This window comes from Exophiala bonariae (genome assembly GCF_035927105.1).
Source record: "Exophiala bonariae strain CCFEE 5792 chromosome Unknown scaffold_3, whole genome shotgun sequence".
NCBI lineage: Eukaryota > Fungi > Ascomycota > Eurotiomycetes > Chaetothyriales > Herpotrichiellaceae > Exophiala > Exophiala bonariae.
In genome coordinates this window covers 649,627-673,173 of record NW_027042478.1, presented here as the reverse complement: position 1 = coordinate 673,173, position 23,547 = coordinate 649,627, and the positions used below count along the sequence as shown (strand labels likewise).

At 50.8% G+C, this 23,547-nt stretch overlaps 7 protein-coding genes across 7 annotated transcripts; 4 read left to right on the top strand and 3 right to left on the bottom strand.

The window, feature by feature from the left end:
• Nucleotides 1–550: 550 nt before the first annotated feature.
• Nucleotides 551–2,256, top strand: LTR84_007761 (uncharacterized protein; the record flags this gene model as incomplete). Its single annotated transcript, XM_064851313.1, has 2 exons — nucleotides 551–606; nucleotides 684–2,256. 2 exons carry the CDS (start codon nucleotides 551–553, stop codon nucleotides 2,254–2,256), a joined length of 1,629 nt encoding a protein of 542 aa, XP_064710316.1.
• A 2,446-nt stretch (nucleotides 2,257–4,702) lies between these two features.
• LTR84_007760 (uncharacterized protein) lies at nucleotides 4,703–5,613 on the bottom strand (the record flags this gene model as incomplete). Its single annotated transcript, XM_064851312.1, has 3 exons — nucleotides 4,703–4,962; nucleotides 5,015–5,472; nucleotides 5,519–5,613. The coding sequence occupies 3 exons, from the start codon at nucleotides 5,611–5,613 to the stop codon at nucleotides 4,703–4,705; spliced, it is 813 nt and encodes a 270-aa protein (XP_064710315.1).
• A 2,463-nt stretch (nucleotides 5,614–8,076) lies between these two features.
• On the top strand, nucleotides 8,077–10,355 carry LTR84_007759 (uncharacterized protein; the record flags this gene model as incomplete). Its single annotated transcript, XM_064851311.1, has 3 exons — nucleotides 8,077–8,358; nucleotides 8,418–8,611; nucleotides 8,669–10,355. 3 exons carry the CDS (start codon nucleotides 8,077–8,079, stop codon nucleotides 10,353–10,355), a joined length of 2,163 nt encoding a protein of 720 aa, XP_064710314.1.
• Nucleotides 10,356–11,685: 1,330 nt separating this feature from the next.
• Nucleotides 11,686–15,047, bottom strand: LTR84_007758 (uncharacterized protein; the record flags this gene model as incomplete). Its single annotated transcript, XM_064851310.1, has 4 exons — nucleotides 11,686–13,409; nucleotides 13,464–13,902; nucleotides 13,948–14,087; nucleotides 14,138–15,047. 4 exons carry the CDS (start codon nucleotides 15,045–15,047, stop codon nucleotides 11,686–11,688), a joined length of 3,213 nt encoding a protein of 1,070 aa, XP_064710313.1.
• Nucleotides 15,048–16,653: 1,606 nt separating this feature from the next.
• LTR84_007757 (uncharacterized protein) lies at nucleotides 16,654–18,584 on the bottom strand (the record flags this gene model as incomplete). The annotated part of the gene is made up of 2 exons (XM_064851309.1): nucleotides 16,654–16,903; nucleotides 16,960–18,584. 2 exons carry the CDS (start codon nucleotides 18,582–18,584, stop codon nucleotides 16,654–16,656), a joined length of 1,875 nt encoding a protein of 624 aa, XP_064710312.1.
• A 1,833-nt stretch (nucleotides 18,585–20,417) lies between these two features.
• Nucleotides 20,418–21,650, top strand: LTR84_007756 (uncharacterized protein; the record flags this gene model as incomplete). The annotated part of the gene is made up of 1 exon (XM_064851308.1): nucleotides 20,418–21,650. The coding sequence occupies one exon, from the start codon at nucleotides 20,418–20,420 to the stop codon at nucleotides 21,648–21,650; it is 1,233 nt and encodes a 410-aa protein (XP_064710311.1).
• Nucleotides 21,651–22,571: 921 nt separating this feature from the next.
• On the top strand, nucleotides 22,572–23,453 carry LTR84_007755 (uncharacterized protein; the record flags this gene model as incomplete). Its single annotated transcript, XM_064851307.1, has 1 exon — nucleotides 22,572–23,453. One exon carries the CDS (start codon nucleotides 22,572–22,574, stop codon nucleotides 23,451–23,453), a length of 882 nt encoding a protein of 293 aa, XP_064710310.1.
• Nucleotides 23,454–23,547: the final 94 nt, after the last annotated feature.

Sequence of the window (23,547 nt, the reverse complement as noted above, 5' to 3'; positions counted from 1 at the left end):
ACCACAAAGCATGGGAATCAACGAAGGTGTTCCAAGGGATTGAAGTTCTGTTCCGCTGAATCCCTGCGTTCTTAGTTAGATACTCTCTGCGAAGTCACTGCTGTGCAAGCGGTCAACTTGCAGCACTACTGTTTCTATATGTTAAAGTACTTTGCACACCAGTTAAGCCGCGTACAAAGTGTTCATCAATTGAGAATCGAAGTGGAAACCGGTACGTGTTCCAGATGAGGTTAGAGCAGCTCGTAAATTTAAGCTTGCCGTCAGCAGTGGACCGTGACGCTCGTATCATCGTATAACAAGGCTGCTCATTGCCAGGAAGTGTGTAATCCAACGTGTCCAGTTTGGCAAGCAAAGCATACCTAGGTATCACCTGGAACGACCTGGAATGGAGCTTGGTTATCTACATCCTTCACTCTTTGTGAGCAAAACACATGATACCTCCCTCCATGCTTTGCTGGCCAACACAGCAAGCAAGTATCCCAATGCCTCCTTTGGACAGCAGACTTTAGCATCGTATGTGACAAGCTAGACTATCGATATCGTTGTCGAGATGGCACGCGCGAGGATTAGCAAGCCCAAAGTTCGTTCTGGGTGTTTCACATGCAAGTGAGTCGACGTGTTGACACGACGCATTTGGTCTACCCATCTGAATCTGCACGCTTCTGACTGCCAATCGCATCTAGATCGCGCCGGGTCAAATGTGACGAGGCCAAGCCAGTATGCCTCCGGTGCATTCGAGCCGGCCGTGAGTGCGCAGGTTATCCTGATTCACTCTCATATCGACTTCAGGTGGCACCCGCAAACGATTCCATAAGCACGTATAACATACCATTCAAGGTTCCAGGAAGCCAGGCCGATCGTCAACTGCTTCACTACTATTGCTCTCAAGTCGCGTTGAGTCTGGCCAGCTATTCTGATCCATCTCTTTGGACAGAGCTGATTCTCCAACGATGCCATCACCAGCCTGTTGTTCGAAATGCATTGGTGGCGCTGAGCTCTCTTCACAAGGATTTTCAATGCGAAGCACCTCCTGTGGTCGATGAACTCAAGCGAGCTCACCGCCTGGTGGCTTCGCCGGCGAGCTTGACCATGATTGCAAAGTCACATCGACAACTGGCTCGGTACCTCTCTCGTCCGGACGCCAGTGCCGATGTCGCACTGATATGCAGCGTGATATATTTCATTTGCGAGGCCTTGCTAGGAGACTCTCAGCAAGCTATATGGCATCTCGATCGAGGGTTGGTCCTCCTCAAGCGGAGCCAGCTGAGCGGGAACTTTGATGCCACTTCTTCAGACGATCCTCTGGTGCCCCGACTGACCTCTCTCTTTGAACAACTTGACTGTCAGGCATGTACATTTGATGACCAGCGTGCTCCAATTCTTGTCCTCTCGCCACCACCTGAATTGAATGACAGGGCCTCGATTGTGCCGGAACAGATACTCGACCTTGGCCATGCCGAGCTCATCTTGATCAAGCTACAGAATAGGGTCTTTCATCATTTAGTGTCAAGTGTGATTTTCAAAGGCAAACCTCTGAAGGACTTGCCACAAAGCCTCATTCAAGAGCGATTGCTCTTAGTTGCTGACCTCCAGCATTATGGGGATCTGTTGGATGTTTTCGCGGAGTGGGTTGGTTACTCCACCGAAAGCCCACCGTCGCATTCGGGCGGATTTGATGAGAGATCGCGACAACAGTGGAAACGGTATCTTCTGCTTCGCATCAACTACCATACTTTCTACCATCTGATAAAGGACTGTTCCATGGACTTTTCTCTAAACACAGGAGTTCCTTCAGCCCCGACATCAGAAATGATTGCCAATATCAAATCGGATCTCGAGATGGACTTGAAAATTGCCTCCGATGCGGTCTCGTGGATACTACCTAGGACAACAACTCCACAAAGGACATACACACTTTCATCGCACCTCATTGCAGTCATCTACTTTGTGGGTGCTAAGACTACATCGGCTACCACACGACACAAGGCTTTTGAGCTCCTCGCACATCCTTCACTCTCTCATTCACGTGATGGGTTATGGGATGCACAGACAGCCTCGTTCTTCCTCACCAAGATGACACGCAAGATTCGGCGAGGCCCCACGCTGATCTCTCTGACGACATCAGGGATGCAGTCCAAGTATGATGAGAGCTCTGTCCAGCATCCGGATCAACTGCCGATTGCCAATTGTAAGGGTTGGTCGATCAATTTGGCGTTGTCCATCAGACGATCTCGAAGATGTCCAAGACCGGACTAACGCAGACTTGCCAAACTTGGATAACGGATTACGAGTGACATGCTGTAACAGACCTGTTCATGGCTGATCTGGAGAGCCAACAATGCTGCTCCCTCATCCGCGCCTAAGCTGCTGGCAACCCGGCCCCAAGCCATGAATTGTCGCAACTCCGCAATGAACACTTGTGTGTTCCAAGGACTTCTTCAAGCATCGATCTGCGCAACGACCACCCTTCCATGGTGAGCTAGAAGGTCAGGGTGCAGAGGACCGCGTCAACAAGGGGTTGGTTTGGCTCAGTTCCTGGACAGACCGAAATCCGAAATTCTACCATGGATTTTCCACGGGTGACGTAGCATACAACAAGAATACCAGTCCACACCGACGAAATGCACAAGAGCCTTGTCTAGCCTTTCCCTGGGGCCCAGGCTCATCCACGACGTTCGATGCAACATACCGAGTACTTCGTTATGTGAAAAAGAGTAACAAGTCGCTGCTGCCGACATGGTGTGTCCTGCCTGTTTGAGGCCTAGCACACGGACGTACCGGTTCCCTATGCCTACCGCGTGCCGGACCGACCGCACTCGCACCTCCGGCGATCGATTCTGGAAAAGCGACCACCACGCCCGACACACGGACGACACGGAAGGCAAGGTATAATACAACATTGCCCAACATGCGGCTTCCCAATTTGTCCTCAATCCCATCGCTAAAAAAATCCCTGGTGTCGAATACCCAGGTCCACGTACTTTGGTCACGAATTATTTGCTTTCAACACACACGAACATACCTCGAACCCTGCAAAGACCCAGAAACGGCATGTGCGTTCCAGAAATCCAGAGACCTGGGGGGACCCGTAAAGGGTAAATGCTAGAGGCCAGAGGCCAAAAGGCCATATCCTACAACCATGACAAGCATTGCAGGTTCCTCAGGCGCCAGAATCCGAAAAGTCCTACTTCCTTTCGGATTTTTCTTTTCATTTTTCTTTTCAGACTCTTCCCCTCGTTCCCAAGACTCGCACTTACCGCTTTGAAAGTTGCGACCCCCGGCTACTCGGTTCTGCAGAGTGTACGGGAATGTACAGTACGAGTATGCAAGGCGCGGCTGGGGGACATCGCGGCAGTGCAAGCGGCATGTTACTCTATATACTCTAGATGCAACGACCGATCAGGATCTGTTCCTGAAGCCCTTCATGCCACATGCTACATACCCCGTACCCACCACCGCACGCAGGACAGGACGGATACGGAGCACCGCTGGAAATCTGGGATTCAGGGAGCCGGATTTCTAAGGACTTTCTACTCAGCCTTATTGTTATGCTATGGGATGTGTACACTGTGTGCAGGAGGTCAGGCAACTATGTAACTAGATTGGGTGGGGGGATTGTGCATAGCAGTCTTTGCGCACCTTTCAGCGGTTCCCAGTGCTTTCATCAGCTATGAGTTTGATTTGATAATGACAGTATCTAGGTCGTTAGGTGACAAGACATATTGTCCCTCGCTAGCTTTTTCGTCTTTAGAGCTGCCTGGGACTAGTAAAGAGTTCACAGTTTCCTCTTGCCATGCTCTCTGCCTCTTTACAATAGATACAGTGACTCAGAAATGATGCGTCTCATTTCCTTCTTCTCCTCAACTGCACGACGACAGACATGATAACACAGCTACCGCAAAAGTCGCTCTAATAATCGCTTTTCAGCAATCACCTTCTTCCCCTTGAACACATACAGATAAGTAATAGATAAATGAGTATACCATGGAAAAAATGATGGGGTTTCTTGTTCGGGAGGTCTCGCGACCCCATAACACCATCTCGTCTATATTCTTTTCTTTTCTTCTCTGACAAGAAGTTCGATATTATATGTCGACTGTGTCAGAGAAGTAGTCTTCGCCACAAACAGTCAATATTGATGACACAAAAGGAGGAGTGAGAAGCAATAGCCCATCGTTAAATTGACGGGTAAAATGCTTCGAAGTGTAGAGTGATGGAGGTGGAGTAAGAACGTTCGATAGACACCTGTCTGTCTAGATCGAACGAGTGCTCAGATAAAAGAATGGATCAACCGCTCCTATAGTGGATTCTCTTGCAAAATTTCGAGGCCACTCGAGCTGTATGAAAGACAAAGCTCATTTTGAGCTACACACTCGTCAAAGATTTTGAGCTCCGATTGTGTGGCATGAGTCGATGACTTCGACACGCCCTGATGAAAATGATTTGTAGCCGAAGGTGGGTCTGTTCAGCAGCGGAGCGCGCCCAGCAACTGGTGGCCCTGGAGTTGAGAGCATTGCTCAATTGTCCAGGAGGACCTTCTCATCGAGACCCACTAATGTCATATGTGTGTACAGCAAATCAGGTCACCACCTGCACGGTAATAATTTTAACAGTATGGGCACATGGAGGAGTAAAACCGCCGTATTATACAGGTTGTCATTGTGGACATGGACCGATAGTGGCGGTATGATGGGTGGTGGGTTTAACGACAACAGAAAATCTTCTTCCACCAAGGTGAACTGTTCCCGTCGTGTTCGAAACCCGACTTCTCATTCGGTTGAGAGGCATTGGGTGCTGAAAATTGCTGGTTAGGTTGCATGGAGGAAGGGTTTTGGTATGTTGACATTCCTGCACCACTAACATTGGGAGTGTGACCTTTGGATGCGAACGGTGTAGGGTGGGGGACAGCGTCAGCAGCACCACCATGCTGTCTTCTCGCCTCGACGACTCTGCGAACGATGACTGGAGAAGGAAGTTAGCTTCGACAAGGGGTAGGTTGGCGGGATGGACATACGGGCAAAAGTCTCTTCAATGTTAACCATCTCACGAGCACTGGTTTCCATGAAACCGCAACCTTTGCTTTTTGCATATTCCCAGCCGACTTTGCTGCTGACCACGCGAGCGTCTTTCAGATCGCATTTGTTTCCAGCAATGATTTTGATGGGAGGGAATTTCCAGCCAAGCTCACGACGGCCGCGAACTTTGACACCCTTTTCTTTTAGCAAGCGGTTGTTTTCCTCGATTCGATTTTCTGCCTCGATGTCGATCATGTCGAGAAACCACTGAAGACCTTCGAGAGAATTGTAATTTGTGATATCGTAGACCAATAGAAAAGCATCCGACTGCAGATTGGAGGCAGCCCACAGACTCCGATATTCCTCCTGGCCAGCTGTATCGGTAAGGGAGAGGTAGTAATTGAGACCGTCTATCGTCCGGGTGACGGAGTATGAATCCTCGATGGTTGGATCGTACCTGGCGGGACTTAGTCTAGGTTGGTAAGAGAGGGGGAGTAACATACTCTGAAGTCCATTGCGATCTTACGAGACGGAGGGTAATTGAAGATTTACCACAACCGCCATCACCACAAATAGTGATTGATATTTTATCTGCCATGTTGATCCGTGGAAGTTGCTTTGGCGCTCGTCTTGCGCAGGAGTATCTCGAAGGCCGCGTCCAAGGGTAAACAAATAGCGAACCGACGATATTTGACGGGAAGGCGGGAAGTGGAGGAGGGGAGAGCAGGCGCGAGGGTAGTGATGAGGGAGGGACCGAAAGTGAATCAGGAGCACGGACGCCGTGTCAAGGTTGTGGTTGACAGCAAGGCTATTTTCGCGTTGGAGGTCGGAAAGTCGACTCTGCACCGAGATAGAAGTGATGAAATTGGAGTCGTAACGGGTGACGACGGGGCAAGAAGGGAAGAAGATGGGGTCAATGCAGAGAGCAACGAGTGATTCTGCAATGCAATGCAATAATCGGGAAAGTTGTGGAGGAACAGAGGCGGATGTTTTATCGGGATTACGAGGTTGGGTAGGACGTCGATCGAAATTAGCGAGGATGAAGGGATACGGATGAGTCGCGTGATTGAGGGGAGCAGTCGATATTGCAATGATGACTGAGAAGGTGCGACAATGGGAGTGTGATTGAATGATAGAGGAGGGAGGGATGCAGGCGAGGAACTTGAAGGAGAGGAAGGGGGAGGAGTGATGCGGGATGAAGTTTGATTTGAAGCAGAAATGGTACCAGTGACGAGGAGGACCGTGGTGAGTGTGAGGGTGAGTGGGAGAAGTTATCCGTCTGTATGAGGAATTTGAAAGGCTGGCGCTGGCTGCTGCTCCGTATCTTAAGGCGATGAGACAAGTGGACAGGATAGGACCCGGAAAAGAGGTTTGTGAGTCCACCAGGGAAAGGGAAGTGGGATGGGATTCAGGGACAGTGCCAATGCCAGTGCCGGTGGACTCTGATGATGGAGGCGTTTGAGTGGGTTTGATCTCGCGAGGAACAGGGGTTTCAATAGTGATGGAGAAAGTCTAAAAGGATGATGTAAATGTACAGATAATGGGGGATTTCCTTTGGAAAAAAGCGTGGACTCTGAAATCAAAACCAAGACCCAAACCCAATATTCCCACACGACGATCAGGTAGCAATGCCGAGATATATAATAGTCATTTCGAAGAGATACCAAGAAGGATGGGCACGGAACGAGGCTGGAAAAAGCGTCACCCTCGTCCGTCGTGCCTCAACGATGCCCAATCTTGCAACTAGTCGTCATTAGTAGAGTAGCATCCAACAGCGAGGCGAAGATCTGCAACAAAAGACGACTTCCACCGACTAGCAACATTGATTGGCCATGGAGTTGGCAAAAAGCACCAAACGAGAAGTTGGTCCAACATGATATTCTCGTTCTTTTCGTTTCTCGCACTCGAATTCAGCACGGAGGAGCGGTTCAACTACGAACCTTTGGGATAGAAACTCCGTAACCGACGACTTTTCAGTCTTCAGAGTTTGAAGACTCGAGGTCGCTAAAAAGCAAGGTTTCGGGGAAGCAGGTCGGTTCCAGGGGAGCCCAGGGAAGCCAGGGGCCCATGCTAGCCGTTAAACCTTCCCAAATGAAACGCCGAATCATCATCACACCTGCTGGTCAGGGCGAGCAGGGGAGCCCAAGTGCAGCCCAGGGGCCACCATTGACCTTTAGGGCCTCATTAGCAACCACGCCTTCCCAAGGGATCAGCAGAACATCATTTTATCATGGATTCATGGTTGATGTTCCGGTGGGTTTCTGTCACATCCCACATTGTCGGTACTCATTACAGCGTATAATATGGTGAACCCATAACATTATCCCGAGGTGTTCCCTGGCCTGGACTGCCTATAGATACCCACACATCCAGGCCCGAGGCCCAGCAAGCCAGGTGCATCACCCCTTGAAGCAAAGCATCTCTCCCTTGTACTTTTACGTAGATACCTGCATGCCTACCTGGTCCCAACCGTCTGTCACATTTTCAACATTTGTTATCGTGGTTTATCCAAGCGACGACTACTCGGTATTATCGGACTTCTTTCTTCTTTTCGCCCCTCCCCTCAAAGCGCCGAGGCTGCCAGCCTGCCACAGCCACATGGACGCGCATTGATCTTTTGACCCGCGCCTCGGGCCTCGATAGGCACCCGAGTTTTTCTGAACATCAGCCAGCCCTTTCCCCAGACTCCATGACTGCCTGAGCCGCACCTGCTTTAGTAATTCCGCTGATCATCACTGATGTGTCTCTATATCCACTTCTACAGCCTCATTGCCTCGACTCAAACCGATCCAAGTTGCGAAGGCAGCAACATTGCTCGCCACACGTCAATCCCATCTCTGATGTCGTCGACGTACCGAGTACTATCTGCAGTCCTCGACTGGTTACTGACCGCCCCCATGCATTGACATTCGCCTTCAGCCCTCGCTGTCTCAATGAGCAGGCGCCAAAACCCATACCAGGTAGGAGTACTCTGCCACTCATGACATATATGCCACCATATTACCGTCGAGGATTTCTACCACCATGCTTTCCTTCCAAGTAAGACAAACCCTCGTACAAGATGCCACCCACTGACCGCACTTCGACCTGCCAATCGCAAACTCACCATATCAATATAGCTCAGCAGTCACCAACATCACCGCCACCTTCTCCAGCTTCATTGCCTCCATCCACTCCTCCGACCAAGCAATCCCCTCCTTCGTGGTGGTCAAGACTCGGCGTCGATCATTGGGAATGGGAATTGTCCGCTGCAGTTCTATGTGTTGGCGCCCTCGCTGCTATTGTGGCAGTTTTGATCAATTATGACCAAAAACCTGTCCCTGAACTGCCTGTTGGCTTGACGGTAACCATCACGTTCCGCGCATGGTTGTTTGACCTTTCTAATGCTCAATTCCATTCCAGATGAACGCCATCATCGCTTTCCTATCTACAATAGCAAAGGGAGCTCTTACTCTGATATTGGCGGCTATCCTTCGTCAGGAAAAATGGCTGTGGTTTATCGATCGTCCCCGACCCCTAAGCACTATTGATTCTTTTGAAGAAGCAAGTCGAGGTCCATATGGTTCTTTGATGCTCCTCTTCAAGCTACATGGGAGGTATGGTTCCTCTCCCATGATTTCCGTGTCTTCAGCTCACCTTTGCCTGTTCCACAGCTTGCGACCGTTCCTAGCTGCCACAATTCTCGTCCTGGCTCTCGGTTTCGAGCCTTTCTTGCAGCAACTCGTTGCGTTTTCCACGCGTGACGTCCTAATCGACGGTGCAATCGCCTCGATTCAGACCCCGACTACATACAATGAATCTGTTGTGGGAGATTTGGGGGGAGCCAGCTTGTCTCTCAATGCTCAAATTGGTGCCTTTGGTGGTGCTAATGGCACCAACATAGCTCCCGAGTGCACTGGAGGAAACTGCACATGGCCAGAGTATAATACTTTGGCACTGTGTACCATCTGCAAAGATGTAACCTCGGAGGTTATGGTCGACAACGCGCGTTGGGATATGAGTTCACTTTTCCTCGAATTCGAGCAGGCAAATCAATCCTCTTCCTATCAGGAATGGCATCAAACTTATTCCTTCCCCAGAGGCAACAACCTCACGGTCGACTTCGGCCTCAGAATGGATAAAAGCTCAGATTCACAATCCACAAATACCCAGTGGGGGCTAAATTACCCTAGGCGGCGAGTCTGGCCCCTTAACATCGGGCCAGAGCTCGATAGCTCTTGGATTGATACCTGGGATAATGACACATATGCCGACCATCCTGCTCCCTTTTTTGCAATGGGCTATCTCGATCTCAACGTCACCGAAGATAACTCAGCTCTCCGCATTCAGCGTGCCACAGAGTGTATATTTAATCCCTGTGTGCGCACAGTATCTACGCAAGTCATCAATGGCATCGTGGAGTCAAAGGTCATAAACACTGACTATGGTGCCGTTTTCTTTGCGGAACAGAATCCGGACGGTATCAGTCTCGCTGGTGGTTGGAGAGCTACGGTGAATGGCACCGATTTCGAGATCGTTGATACTGGTGGTGTCGCGTTCGGCATGGGTTACGCTAACGTGCAAGGGCACGCATATCTTCTCATCCAAGCCTTGCGCATCGCGCTCGAGGGAAACACTACGTACAGCCTTCTGGGTACCCACTATCCCAGTGGAGAATCCGAATCAACCTCCTACGAAGGGACTGGGTATTCACAAAATCGAGGCCCCTGGAGTTCCGCCGGTCAACAAGCCATCGACGGCGCGGACAATTTCGCCCAGGTTGTCGAAGGCGTCGGCCATGCACTCACAGGCCGCTTCCAACAACTCGCCACAATCTCCGTGTCAGGAAGCGCCACGCGTAACTACGTCGTCATGGAAGTTCGCTGGATCTGGCTCATCTACCCGCTGGCACTCCTCGTTCTCAGCATCGCAAGTCTGACAGCCACCATCTTGGCAACACACGTCCGCCACATGGCGGTATGGAAGGAATCAACTATCCCACTCCTCTATCGCTATGCAGGCGACGGTCTCAATTTCCTCGCCGGATCAACGCAAGCACTAGGCCACCCTTCCAAATCGCTATCCAATAAAGTCAGCCAAATTGTCGACGAGGCAAATAAGGAGCTAGTGCGCCTGCGCCGCCACCAAGCCATCTGGACATTGGACTCGGAAACACCTCCAGAGAGGGCTGAGCAAAAGGAAAACGCGGTGGTGAATAATGACTTCCGCAAGCGAAGGTCTAACCCTCCGTCTCAGCCAGCAAGTTCGAGTATACCGATGGCTAGTCTGCCACCCAGACGACAGCCACAGCCACAGCAACATGACCCTCAAACACAACCTGCCGTCAACACAGCGACATAATACTGATACCCAACATTTAAATAGATAGATAGACAGATCGAAAGAGATCCAGTCTCAGGTCCAGTCTCAACCTTCCTAGTTGATGAGTAACACAGATAGCATGAAGATTATTATGATATATCCCAGCCCTCCTCATCAAGCAAAAAAACCTGATTGTCGTTCTCTCTTTTCCAGGAACCGACAGAATTAGAATAAAAATCAGAAAAATGTCATTGAAAGTCTATAACATCACGTATTCTCGCAGACTTACTTCACTTCACCGCCTTTCTCTCAGCCACGCGCGGTCGTTGTCGTCGTCATTGTACCACAGGAAAACAAGTGGAAGCACAGCGGCTACCAGTACGAGAGCTCACTGCTTCAGATATACGTACATATGTGTTCATGATTTTCACAAGTCGCCATCCATTCCTGAAAATGGTACCCTGGCCATGTTTGACGGGTTATAAGGAGCTATATTCATCTTCGTATATACACCAAGTAGCTAGCTAGCTAGCTAGCTAGGTAGATAGGTAGGTAGATAGGTAGGGAGATAGGTAGGTAGGTAGGTTGGTAGGTAGGTAGGTGGGGCACATCCTATCTGACGACACATCGACGTCCGTGCGTGGGTCAGATTTTGCTCTACATTCCAACAACGACAACAAGAAGAAGGCTGCACCTGGCCCGCCCCCACCCGATGCGAAGCATCTTCAAGTCTAAATAACCCTCAGGTGTCGATCCCAGCTCGTATCAGTAAGTTTATATTTTATATGCCCATCGCAAGTGCCGCCCAAAATGCCATTATCGTCGTTAAGGAAGTGTAAACGGGGGAGACGACTCCTCGATTTCCTCTGCGCACACGTGCAGTCCAGTCCTGTCCGGTTCGGTTACCCAAAAGTCGTTTGTTCGGAAATTTTGTTGTGGGGTTGTGATGAGGAGATTGCTTTCCGTGAACGCACGCACATCTTCCATGCTCATGTGTCGGCTATGCCGATAGCATATTGGCAAGTGCATCAGCCTTCGCTGGTACCCGATCACGCGTGCGTGATGGACATAATGTGTCGGCAGGCGTATACTGCGGTTGTTGTAGTCGAATCATGCGCGATTTGAGAATTAGACCCGAATTTTGGATACCTCAGCAAGACTCCCAGGGAGCTAATTAGAGGGATAAGTCATGACGTTCGAGGGCGCCAATTTTCTCAGTTGCTGAGACTTATCATCCATGAAGATGTTGGCCCAGCATGGTAGAATCGAGTGGAAATGCCAGAACAATCGCACCATTGCTCTGCCGGAATCAACTGTTGACGTGGTGGCGCGGCATTTCCGATTGCTCCATTACTGAATCCAGATACTGCTAAGTAGGTAGCACGTTCGCTTCATTAGGAGCCTCTTCGATCTTGGGTGGATGAGAACCTCGCCATGAATCATTAGCACCGTTGCTGCTAGTGCTCTGTTGTTTAATCAGTGTTGGGACACTTCCTCCCCGACCAGTTCCGTCATTCCTCCCCGACTGGGCGCCAGCGCGTTCATCACCGTTGGATGCAGGGACTTGGGTGCTGTAAGCTGGTGAGGTAGAGCTCTTATCACTCATGCCCGAATATTTCCTGGGTGAAACACGGCCATTCTGAAGATGGACAGTCACATCAGCCTTGTTGCCAACAGGGCGTGGGGAAGGATTGTGAATGGCACTACTCACCTGTTTTGCCCAACGAAGTCCACAACTGTTGCACAAGTCGCGATTTCCGCTTGGTCCTCGACGCCATTCCGGAGTTACGCGTGTATGACAGTTCGCACAGTCCTTTTCGAGCTGTCCGAGCCCCTTTCTCCTTTTGCGCTTCTTTTTCCTGCCAAGTAACGCCTGGAGCTCTTCAGCCAGTACTCGGTTCTGTCGCTCCATCTGCCTGAGTTCGAATTGCCAACTCGTGCTTCGCGTCGTTTTCAGTTCGTCGAAAATGTTTTCATCAGCTGCCAATGCTTCGTCTTGGTTACCAATACTGAGTCCGTAAGTCCCGGCATTCGTTACTGCAGGGTTGGGATTTGCAAAGCTCGAGGTGGTGGAGATGGTAGTATTCGATTTCTGCGCCCTGTTGAGTGTAGAGGGACCCGACACGTGCGTTGCTGGAGTACCTGACCCAACTGAAGCATGATCCGTGCGTGGAGATAGGGCAGTGGAAGAAGTTGATTTGTGGTTCAACAAGGCAGCTCGTGTCATCTTTAGCAGTCGCGTCTGAGCGAGGAGAAATGTCGGTTTGAATCCCGGTCGCGCATCGCCTGGGTAGATGGTTGTTTGTGCGTGTAGAACTTGTCCGCGTCGGTTCTGAAGATCGTGTTTGCAAGTAGCCTTCTGTCCTGATCGAGCAATTTCCAGCAAATTCATGAATGCTGGTCTAGAGTCAGGTCTCATCAAAGCTTGCATGCTCGTCCCAACGAGATCTTCTGGCAAACGGTCCAACAAGACTCGCGATGTGGAAGAAACGTGCAAAAACAATCCCGCCGTCGAAATCTTCGTCCAGAGCTCACTTTCACCCAGACTTCCTTCAGATGCCAATTCCGTCCGGTCCAACACATAGACTGGTCGTTCGCGACCGACGAGAATCAGGCACTTTCGACCTTTGCCTTGTTCGGTGTGCAAGGAACCATGAGCTTCGAACCAGGTATAGCCACTGTGTTTTCGACGAATTCTATAGACGACGTTGACCATGGCGGAGCTAGAGGCATCTTTCAATTCGCGAGTGACGGGGACAATGTCGCTGGGATGACAGACGGATGACAAGGCCATGCCGATAAGTTCGTTCGCATCATACTCGAGAACTTTGCGGCAGGCGGGTGAGAGATACAAAAACAAGCCCTTCAGAGACAAAACATGCACCACGTCGTCAGTATTCTCCAGTAGGATTTTATCCCAGAGGCGTCGCGAGAGTTCGGTCTCTCCACGGCCCACTGTGGTCAAAACATGTGAGACTTCGTCTCGCGGAATCGTTTGACCCATCTCTTGGATGGCCTGCGTTGTATCTGGAGTTGGCGGCAGAGCGTATGCGGGAAGTGAGCTACGGTTATAGTTGATGGCATAGCTTCCGTCTGGGAACGTTACATTAGCATGATCTGGACCTTTTGCCGGATTGTTACCCTTACCAGGATTTCTCCCTGAAACGGAACTAGGTTGCTCAACCAAGTCAACCTGAAAGCCAACGTAATACTTGAAATCATCCGAGTCGAAAGGAATTGGTATCATCGTAAGCAGATTCATGAATGGCTGTCCACCTTTTCGATAATTGATCAGACTCAGTTGGGCCTCTCGTCTCTTGCTGATTTGGTTTTTTAGATAGAGCACCGACCCATCGTCGACATATTTCCGTTTCACTCCCGGCTGTACCTTACCGTCAGGGGCTTGTAGGAATCGACAATTCCGTCCGAGAATCTCATGTTTCGTGTAGCCAGTAAGGCGCTCAAACATTTCCGAGCAATACACGATGGGTAAGTCGTGCTTCTCGATGTCACAAACGACAAACGCACAGGAGAGGTCTACCGGGCCGATATTGATCTCGGGTTTTTGCCTGGTCGCAACCCTCATCTGTGACTGTCAGCTAGAATTTAGAATCATAATGAGCAAACTAACGAGGACGCCGAGCATGTCAAAACCGCTGGAAGAATAGGCATTGGCATATTTTGAGGGCGGTCCGGGAGGTCCGAATGCTGTCAAACTCTGATCAATACTCTGAGCCGCAGGGTTGATGGAATTGGCTCCACTGGAAGTCGCTAATATATCGATGAGCAGAAAGTTGCGGTGTTATACAGGGTCAACTTACGTTGTGATTGCATTCGGGATGGCATGCCGAGAGACTGTCGTCTCGCTGGGGCTCTTTGCGTGTGTAATGGTGAAGGCATCGATGAACCTGGAGCGGATGTCGCGGGCACGGAGTGAGAAATCGCGCTTTGCATCTGAAGCGGAATTTGTGGATTTACGAAGTTTTGCGACATGGTGGTTGGGACCATGTCATCCACGCCTACGACTGATGCGTGCCTCTGGTTGTTTGCAGTTCCGGTATTTGGTGGCAGATAAGACACGGGAAAACTTGGGGCGATGGGCGAGGCTGTGTACATCGGACCCGGTATCGAGTTTGCGCCCATTCGGGCTGGAATTGTGTTTTGCGCCATGGCATCGTAATCCACCCTGGAATCTAGGGCTTGGGGTATGTAGGCGGGAGAAGGTTCGTTGGACATCATGGCTGGCGAATAGGTGTTAGCCGCCGACATGTCCCCGAAACGAGTATTCATCTGGGAAAAACGAGTGTCCAAAGACAAGTCTTCGTGAAGCCGACCTCTGAGGGAATCGAGAGATTTTTGTTGGTATGTCATGTCTGCTGAAGGCACACCAGCGATGGATGTGGGTATGGAGGGGTTTAGTTCATTGGGATTTGGGTCGAATTGAAAATTGGCAATGTCAGTGTTGGTAGAAGACCCAAATTCATGCATGGACGCTCTTCGAGTGTGGTCACGGCTGGTCTGTGGAAAGTCGGATTCGAAGGCGCGCCGGCGCATCAATTGTGCATTGTTCTGACTGATGATCTGGTGAAGACTCTGTGGCTGACCCACCATATCCAGGTCTATGGTGGAAGGGTCAACAGCGTCCATGTTGCCATCTTGATTGTAACCTTCCATGGACTGCATATCCACGATTGGATAAGGCTGCCCATAGTATCCTGGTAGGCCATTCATGATTGCGCTCACACAGACACCGTCGGTCCAGCTCTTGAACCTTGAAAGGTGACAAACAGATACAGTCGTGAGACGTGGAAGATGGGAGGTCGAGGGAGTTGATCGTATCGACGGTGATTAGCATTGAAGTGAGCGACGTTGGGAAGAGAGTTGGAAGGTCCCACTTTGCGGCATGCTTGCAGTGACGAAACTCCAGCAAAAGAAGGGCGGACTCGAGCGAAGGGACGTTGCGGGAGATGGTTGATAGGAAGGCGTGGTGTAGACCTGTGTATGAAGCAGCGACGTGGAGATAGAGAAATTGTGAGTGAGGGTGATTTGGTGGGCGGCGATGAGATGGAGATGGAGATTCAGATTCCAGATAGAGATGGGGAATTATTCGGGATGGAGAACTAGACACTGGGAAGTGGAAAGGCGAGCATACAGGCTTGTGGCACTCGCATCCAACACTAACGCCAGCGCCAACGCTTGTGTCTGGTCTGTCAGACCCCAGTGAGCTGCCAAAGCCCGAAGCTTGAAGCCCAAAGCCTGGTGTGTTAGGCTAGGGATTCTCTGCCCAGGTAGATCAGAGAAGCCCCAATGGCCTAACCCAGAGACATTGAGGGGCCCGGGGCCGAGGGGCCGAGTGTACCCTGCAGTCTGGGCAGGAGTTCAAATTGTGGCACAAACCAAGTGGCAGTCTCCGACCATTGCTCGCTAAACAGCAAGTGGTGAGGTAGGCTCGTGCCAGTGAAGCAGTAGCGTGCTTGAGGTGGGGATGTGCATGTCATGCCTGCATGGCTATGAATCTCTCGAAAGAGCCCTGGTTGTGATTTACTGAGTAAGTCATTGCTAGTCCCAAGTTGGGTATTTACTTGTGGTTGTAGAGATGGATGTGTTTTATGAATCCGGATTCCATGGTTGCTACCAACAGTCAAATTGACCCAGATTGGTAGATCAAAGACCCATGAATCTGGGAGGAACCTGTGGAGCGCGAGGGATAAATTCAATCTGTGGCTCCTGTAAATCATCCACAACTCTATTTATCATGGACCATCAATTTTTCCTCGAGGGCTGGTTCATCTCCAATTGCATTGCAATCATATACATCACACGAGTACATTATTACCTAGGTGCTCAATAACGCTTCCCAGGAATTGATCCTTCACGAGAAACAGATCTTAATTCTCGGTGGCTGACCACGTTGCATCCCAAACGGCGACTTGCACCAAGGAAGTTCTATGACGTAGGTGGGCGCCCCATCAATGACACGTGAGGGACCTGCAATATTTGACTGCCCATGACAAGCTGGAGATTGCTCTTTGAATATACCACAGTGCACGACCACTCTTTCGCGTTTGAAAAGTTCTGGCCGCCGTCCCAAGCACCGAGGCTTTTACCAGGAGTTTTTTTGGATAACCAAAACACTTCGACAATATGATTGTATTAGCGGATGTCCTCACTAGCTAGATAGATACCATTGAGGCACAAAGCAACATGATCGACGTTCGTGTCGATGCTATTAGTACAGAGCCACGCTCCCCAGTACTCCAGCTCAGGCTCATGCATCGTCCATGTCATACCGGACGATTGTTGTCATCACAGAATCCCCACCACAAGATCATACATGCTAACTTGGATATGCCGAGGGCTTGGCCAATATCGGTGCCATCTTTTCCCTGGCAAGTTTCTCCTGCTCTCGTTGCGCCCGTTCTGCCTTGGTGATCCGAGGTTTGCGTGTAGTCCCACCACCGCGAGATCCAACACCACCACCTCGTCCAGAACCACCTTCACCAGCAGTTGCTCCGCCTCGTCCGCCACGGGAGCCAGGTCCACCTCCACGACCGCGACCGCGACCGCGCTTGATGGTGCCATCGGCTCTGTTTGTGAAACGTCAGCTGCTGTTGGGGTTTTTATTAGGATGTGGGATACATACCTCTCGACAGCAGGCTTCTCTCCCTCTGGTACAAGAGGCCCACAGTAGACAAAGAACCCGTCCTTACTAGCCGCAGCTTGCGCTTCCCACAACATTTCGCTATCATCAACAAACGGATCGTCCTGGTCGTACTCTTCTTGCTTGCGCCTTCGTCTTCGTTTGGGTCCCGGTGCGTCAGTGCCACTGTTAGTCGTCTCCTGACCACCGTTGATTCCCGACATGGCAACATCGCCGTCGTTGTCCGAGTCACGCTCAATGTCAACACTGAGATCCTCGTCGCCACTCTCGCCCGCCGACGTCCCTCCGAATTTGCTGCCCGATGCCGATCGCTCCAATGCCGCTCCTGCTGCGGCGACCTTGGCTAAACGTTCCTTCTGAGCCGCCTGACGAGGATACAAGGCAGCGAACCCGTACTTTTCTTCTGCTAACCGACCAAAACTGATGACCCTGTTGTTTGCTCCCTTGAGGTCGATGTGAAGCACAATACTGGGTGCTTTTCCGCCGTCCTTGGCAGCACCGTCCATGCTTGCATCACCTCCGAACAAGCTGGCAGACAGAAGACCAGACCCAGGTGGTGGTGGAGGCGGCTGCTCCTTGGCTCGGGTTGGTTTAGGCGAGCTGGCACGAGTTGGAACTTCGGATGGGACCTTTTTGATCACTTTCCGTGAGCCTTGTTCGATGGGGCCTGAGTCGATTTCCATGCTGGATGCGTGGCCATTCATGAGCGGGGAGTGACTCGCTTTCCCGTTTGTCTGAGGCTGTGCCGATGTGATCAATGGTGAATGATTGGTCGGCGTTGCTGATTGTGGAAAGGTCTTTTGCGATGGAGGGTCGATGATTCCTGAGATAGCCGGTGATGTACTAGGATTGTAAGTCGGTCTTGGTGGTGTATGTAGGATTTGTGGGGACGGAGCAGGGGGTGGAGGATCAACCAGTTGGGAGATTGAAATGGGCAAGGACGATCGGATGGGATCGAACATGGGAGTCGAGCGGGAATTGTTTGACGCCAATGGCAGGGACTTGGGAGCGTCACGATTGTACTCATAAGGCTGGGGGTGGTGAATGGTCGGGCGTGGCATCGTCGAATCGTGTGTCAAGACGCCGGATTCGGCAGTCTTGGCGACCTCATTGCCTTTCAAGTTGCTGATAGAACTGTGGAGTGGGGAATTATTCAAGATGACAGGCTGGTTGAGAACTGAAGATTGCAAGGCAGGAGCCGAGTGACGAGGAATATCAATTGTGTTCTTGTTGTCCAGCTGTTCGATCTTGGGCTTTTTACGGGAGGTGGTCGTGACCGTACTCGAGGCGACTCGTGGTTTTCGAGGAGCGCGTTCTTTCTTTTCTGGATCTGCAGCACCAACATTTGGCTCCCGCTTCTTTCTCGGCTTGCGCACTTTGACGCCTGTGGCTGGAGGTTGGTCTTGGCGTGAGCCTGCAACTGTGGCTGGAGAAAGATTGCTGGCAAGGGAAGTCCGCGTGCTGGAATTGCCAGCAACACCAAGATTTGTCGTCATGCCTGTATCTCGAGAGTTGAGATGGCCAGCGAGTGCTGGTGTGCCCTCGGTGTCACTGGGCGGTGCACTTGATAAGTCGTTGGAGGAGCTTCTTCCATCTCCAACCTCCATTTTTAGTCCTGCAGCTCTAGTGATCTGCAACCAATCGAGACTTAGGCAGCTGCACAGCACATTGAAGCCACGGCTTTCAAGTCTCAGTTCAAAGGGTGTCGAGAGCACCGGATAGCGGGAGAGGGTGAGATGGATAAGGTGTAGAATGCAGGAAATTCTCTCTTTGAGGACGACGAGAGTGGTGGATAGTCGGACAGGAGGCAGTCGTGGTTGATTTACAAACCCCGAATGGATTGTTATGCACGTCGAAATTATTGCACAGTTCAAAGTTGTGGTCAAGAGAAGTCAATGTGCAGTCAAGCGGTTGAGAAGGCTAGCAACACGTCATGCGATGGCGGAAGGTGAAAGGACGTGAGACGAACACGGAAGCTGAGATGGGTTCGAATTCGAGCAGGAACACCAAGTAGCTGGACGAAGATGAGGGAGAAGTGAGAAAGATTGGGAGAAAGGAGGTTAAAAGAGAGGAAACGGTGCATGGAAGAGGGATAACCTATAAGTAACCGGAGAATCAAACAAGACAAGATGGTTTAGTGAATTGACAAAGGACGACGGAAGGACGGGGAAATGAAGAAGGGGGACTGGAGCAGAAAGCAGGACGAAGGCAACGAAACACCAGACTTTGAATAATTGACAGACCAGACAGTAAAGTGGATAAAGGGTGGTGGTAGTGGCAGTGGCAATACGATCCAGGGAATTGCAGAACACCGCGGTGGGTGAAGCGAGGAGAGGAGCCAGCTCTGAAAGTGAAAGCAAAGCGTAAGATCAATCATCATAGGCGCACCGAGGGCGCGAAAGGCAAAGAGCATGAGAAGGGATAGGCAGGAAAGGAATGAGATGGAGGCATACTGGGAACGAACGAGTAGGCATATCCGTATGGGAAGTGCCCCGAATGATACAGCGATAGAGTCAAGATGGACGAGCTATCAGCCGAAGCCTGAGGACCCAGGGTGAAATGAAAATGGTACACATCAAAAAGACGAAATGGCTCCAGGCACACAAGAGGTGAATTGGAGGAGTGGAAAATCAAAAGACGTGCATGCGCAGCCTGGGTCTGAGAACGAGCCCGAGCCTGGGCTACGAGGAGAGCGAGGCTTCTGTTACTCGTCCTCCGTACTTGGAGAATTGGGTTAGTCATGATCCCTTTTTAAACTTCACGCTCGACCTGTTGCACCCACGGCATGAGCAAAAGATATAGGCGTCATCGTCACCGTGCAAGTCTCGATGTAGGGGACATCCATGGATCACTCTCCAGACACGCATGACGAGACGTCCTTTAATATATCTTACATCTTTCGATAGTTGTCCCATCCATCAGTGTCTACCTAGATATTCTGTCTTGTTCCTCAGAATACCCAGTCATGCCTAACAGGGACCTAGCTCCGACCCACCGATCAGATCCAGAGAATCCCTGCTTCGGTGGCTTGATGCCAGGTCCCGGAAATCCACTCCGCATGGAGACCACTCCGGAAGTGACAGTGGTATTCTACCATATTCGGTTTCAAAAATTGAACATTCCAATTCGGATCATGTACAGTTGCTGAAGGTTTTGGGGTCGCCGATTTCATAGATATCAGTCGCTGCGACCTGAGAGCTTCAGCGATATGAAACCAACCCACATGTCACCTGTCTGGCATTGCATGAGGATTGAGGGGATACTGAACAACGGGTATGCCGAGCTAGGGACGAGGTACCTAGTCTCGATTAGGAGAACCTTAAAAACGACATGTCTTGGCACCCAGAATCTGCCTGCGCTCCAACTTGAAGTTGAAGTTGAAGTTCACGAGTTCCCATCCCAGTCCCAATTCTACAACGGTTACAGCTCGGCCACGTGCAATGGCGATCCCCGGCCAGCGGTTCGAACTGGATCTGGACGCAAATGATTTTACCGTAAAGCCTCTCAGTGAGCATGATCACTTCTCGAGCCCTGTTTCCATGATCAAGGATCTGCAAGAACACGACTCCGAGTCTCCTCCACCTCCCCCCGTCTTCAGGTCTACAAAGTCGGGCTTTCCTGAACACAAATCTCGCTTCAACGCATCTTCTTTCAAGCAGAGACAAGAGGGTGCGAGGGCGAGAATACCCCCAACAGCCGCTTCTCGTTTGGAACCCTCTGATAGAGCCATTACCCATCAGGTGGCCAAAAAATATGGTGTCGATTTTGACTCACAGCAGAAAGCGGACATAGAAGAGGAAAACAAGAGACGAATTGCTGAAATGTCTTCAGAAGATATCGAAGAAGCGCGTGCTGAGCTCATGAAAACACTCAACCCTGCCTTTCTCGAACGCCTGTTGAAGCGAGCCAATATCGACGAAGACTCTTCGAACCAGAATTCATGGCCCGAAGACGCAGAAAATGTCCTGCAAGGACACCCGGCTCATGAGAACGTTATCTCGGATCCTCCTGTCCAAAAGCCTGACCAGACATCTTCAGGTCCTACAGTCCATTTTCCTGCGCCCCCAAGATTGCAGTCGGAATATGTTCCCCTAGACACCAACGACCCTTCTTTCCTTTCTGAACTCAAATCCCACTACTTTCCCGAAATATCTCATGACCCACAGTCGCTGTCCTGGCTCCAAGACCCTACGGATACGGAAGAACAAGAATCATTATACAATCCTGAGAGGGATTCATTTCCCCCATCGGCTTTGCGTTTTGGCTTCAACGGCCGTCTGATTCCCCCAAAAGAAAGCTTAGATATCGATGTGAAGCAGGGTCTTCATCATCATGGTGACGCACCGAGCAGCGCTGGGTATACTATTCCCGAGCTTTCACTACTGGCCAGATCTTCTCTACCGAACCAGCGATGTGTGGCATACCAAGTGTTGGGGCGAATCTTGTACAGGATAGGGAGGGGTGATTTTGGCGCCCGCGGAAGCGACCTTCAAGAGGCGCTTTGGTACACCATTGAGCATGAAAAGCCACTCGAGGTTATGATGAGTGAAGCCAATCGTCAATCCGGCCATGCCAGTGCCAAAGCCTATGCCACCGAGGCTCTATGGCTCTGGCGGCAGGGAGGCGGCGGCGACAGAGGTGTCCTCAAACCAGGCCAGAATCTTGCAAAATAACTCACGAATGCGGTAGTAGGGTTTTTGCGCCCCTACACCCGAAATCTGATCAGGTGTGCTCAATGTTCACGAGGCAAAGGTGAGTTGCAAATCAGTTGACGATACTATTCAAGTCCTGATGTGTGACGCGCCGCACGTGGAATTGCACGGGTAACTCCCATTACACATATTCTGGCGGACATATTCCGTCCGAGAGATCAGTCGAACGCTAGCAATGATGCTAATCCACGACAATTTTTCTGGCCGGCGACATTGACCGGTTTCAGCCTGCATTTCAGAAAGATACTGCAATCTCGGGATAAAATTGCCCTCACTATGCTAGGTTAGCAGACTTTGTGAACTGCCCTCGAGGCATTACAAAGCGCTGAATGTGGCTGGTTATATGCTCGTATGTTCTACTCCGCGGATCTCATTCTATCGAAATAGGTCAAGCGTGGCTTGATTCTCCACCTACCTTTTCTGGACTAGTCATACTGCCCAGCCATCCGTGAAGCGGAGACTTGACTGCCAGCCAGGGTTCAATTGGCTTCTCCTGCTCTCGGGTTTTATCAGTGTCGCCGACCATATGGTATCTCGGCTTCAACGTCCAATGGATAAACGAACGCCAAAAGTTCTCAGACCTCACCCTCGCCATGTCGGACTCACAACTATCCGCGCTCAGACCACGACGAGGCCACACTTTGTGCCGACTCGACGGGAGGTTGAAATAAATTCTTCGCCTTGGACAGCTAGAGTGAGCTACCTACATATTGCTGTATCTTTCAGTCTTGCCAGTAGCAGCACGAGTAGTCAGTTCAAACCTGATTCTGTCTGTCGAAGTAGAAGTGTTTAGCTGCATTTACAACAACCGACCCTGCATAATTACAATTCAGCTCCTAGCCTCCCTCACTGTTGTCATCACAAGAGAAGTATCAGGACATCATGCCTAGAACTGTCCTAATCACAGGATGCTCGGACGGTGGCCTCGGCGCTGCGTTGGCGCTCGCCTTTCACCACCACGGCGATCGCGTACTGGCCACAGCACGAAACCCCTCCAAGATGGCACATCTCAAATCCCAAGGCATCGAAACCCTCACGCTCGACGTCCTTTCTGAAGACTCCCTCCAGGCGTCTCTAAAAGAGGTCTCAACTCTCACAAACGGCTCGCTTGACGTTTTGGTCAACAATGCCGGTGCTGGTTATTCGATGCCGATGACAGATGCAGACATGGCGGAGGCACAGAAAGTGTTCAACCTGAATGTCTTCTCCGTCCTAAGAACGACACAGGTGTTCTTCCCTCTCCTCCGCAACTCCAGAAATGGAGCGTTATTGGTCAACAACACTTCTGCAGCGAGTGTCGTTGGTGTGCCAATGCAAGGAATCTACAACGCATCGAAAGCCGCCGCGGCAATGATCTCGGAAAATCTGAGACTAGAGATCGAACCATTCGGCATCAAAGTGGTGGATCTCAAGACCGGTGGTGTGCAATCCAAGTTCTTTCAAAACGTCCTTGGTGGCTCGGGTGCGAAACTACCAGAAAACACAGCCTACGAGCTTGCGCGCGAAAAAATCGAGAAGGTCATGGGTGGAGACGTCAGCCTGAGCATGCTGGATGCCGACATCTGGGCGCGTGACGTGGTCAAGGACTTGAGTCAGAAGAACCCTCCTCCGCATATCTGGCGGGGCACGGGCGCGTTCAAGGTGTGGCTTTCCACTTTACTCCCGTCCGGAACATTCAACGGGACACTTCGGCAGATAGGTGGGCTGGACGTCTTTGCGAAGAAGCTCAAGGAGGCGGAAGCAGCACATGCGAAACAACGTTAGAGTACGATGTAGAAGGCTTTTTTCATGTAATGTAAGCATATCATTAAATCGATTATCGATGTCTCCAGTTTTTCGACAAAAGCCAAGAGAGCTC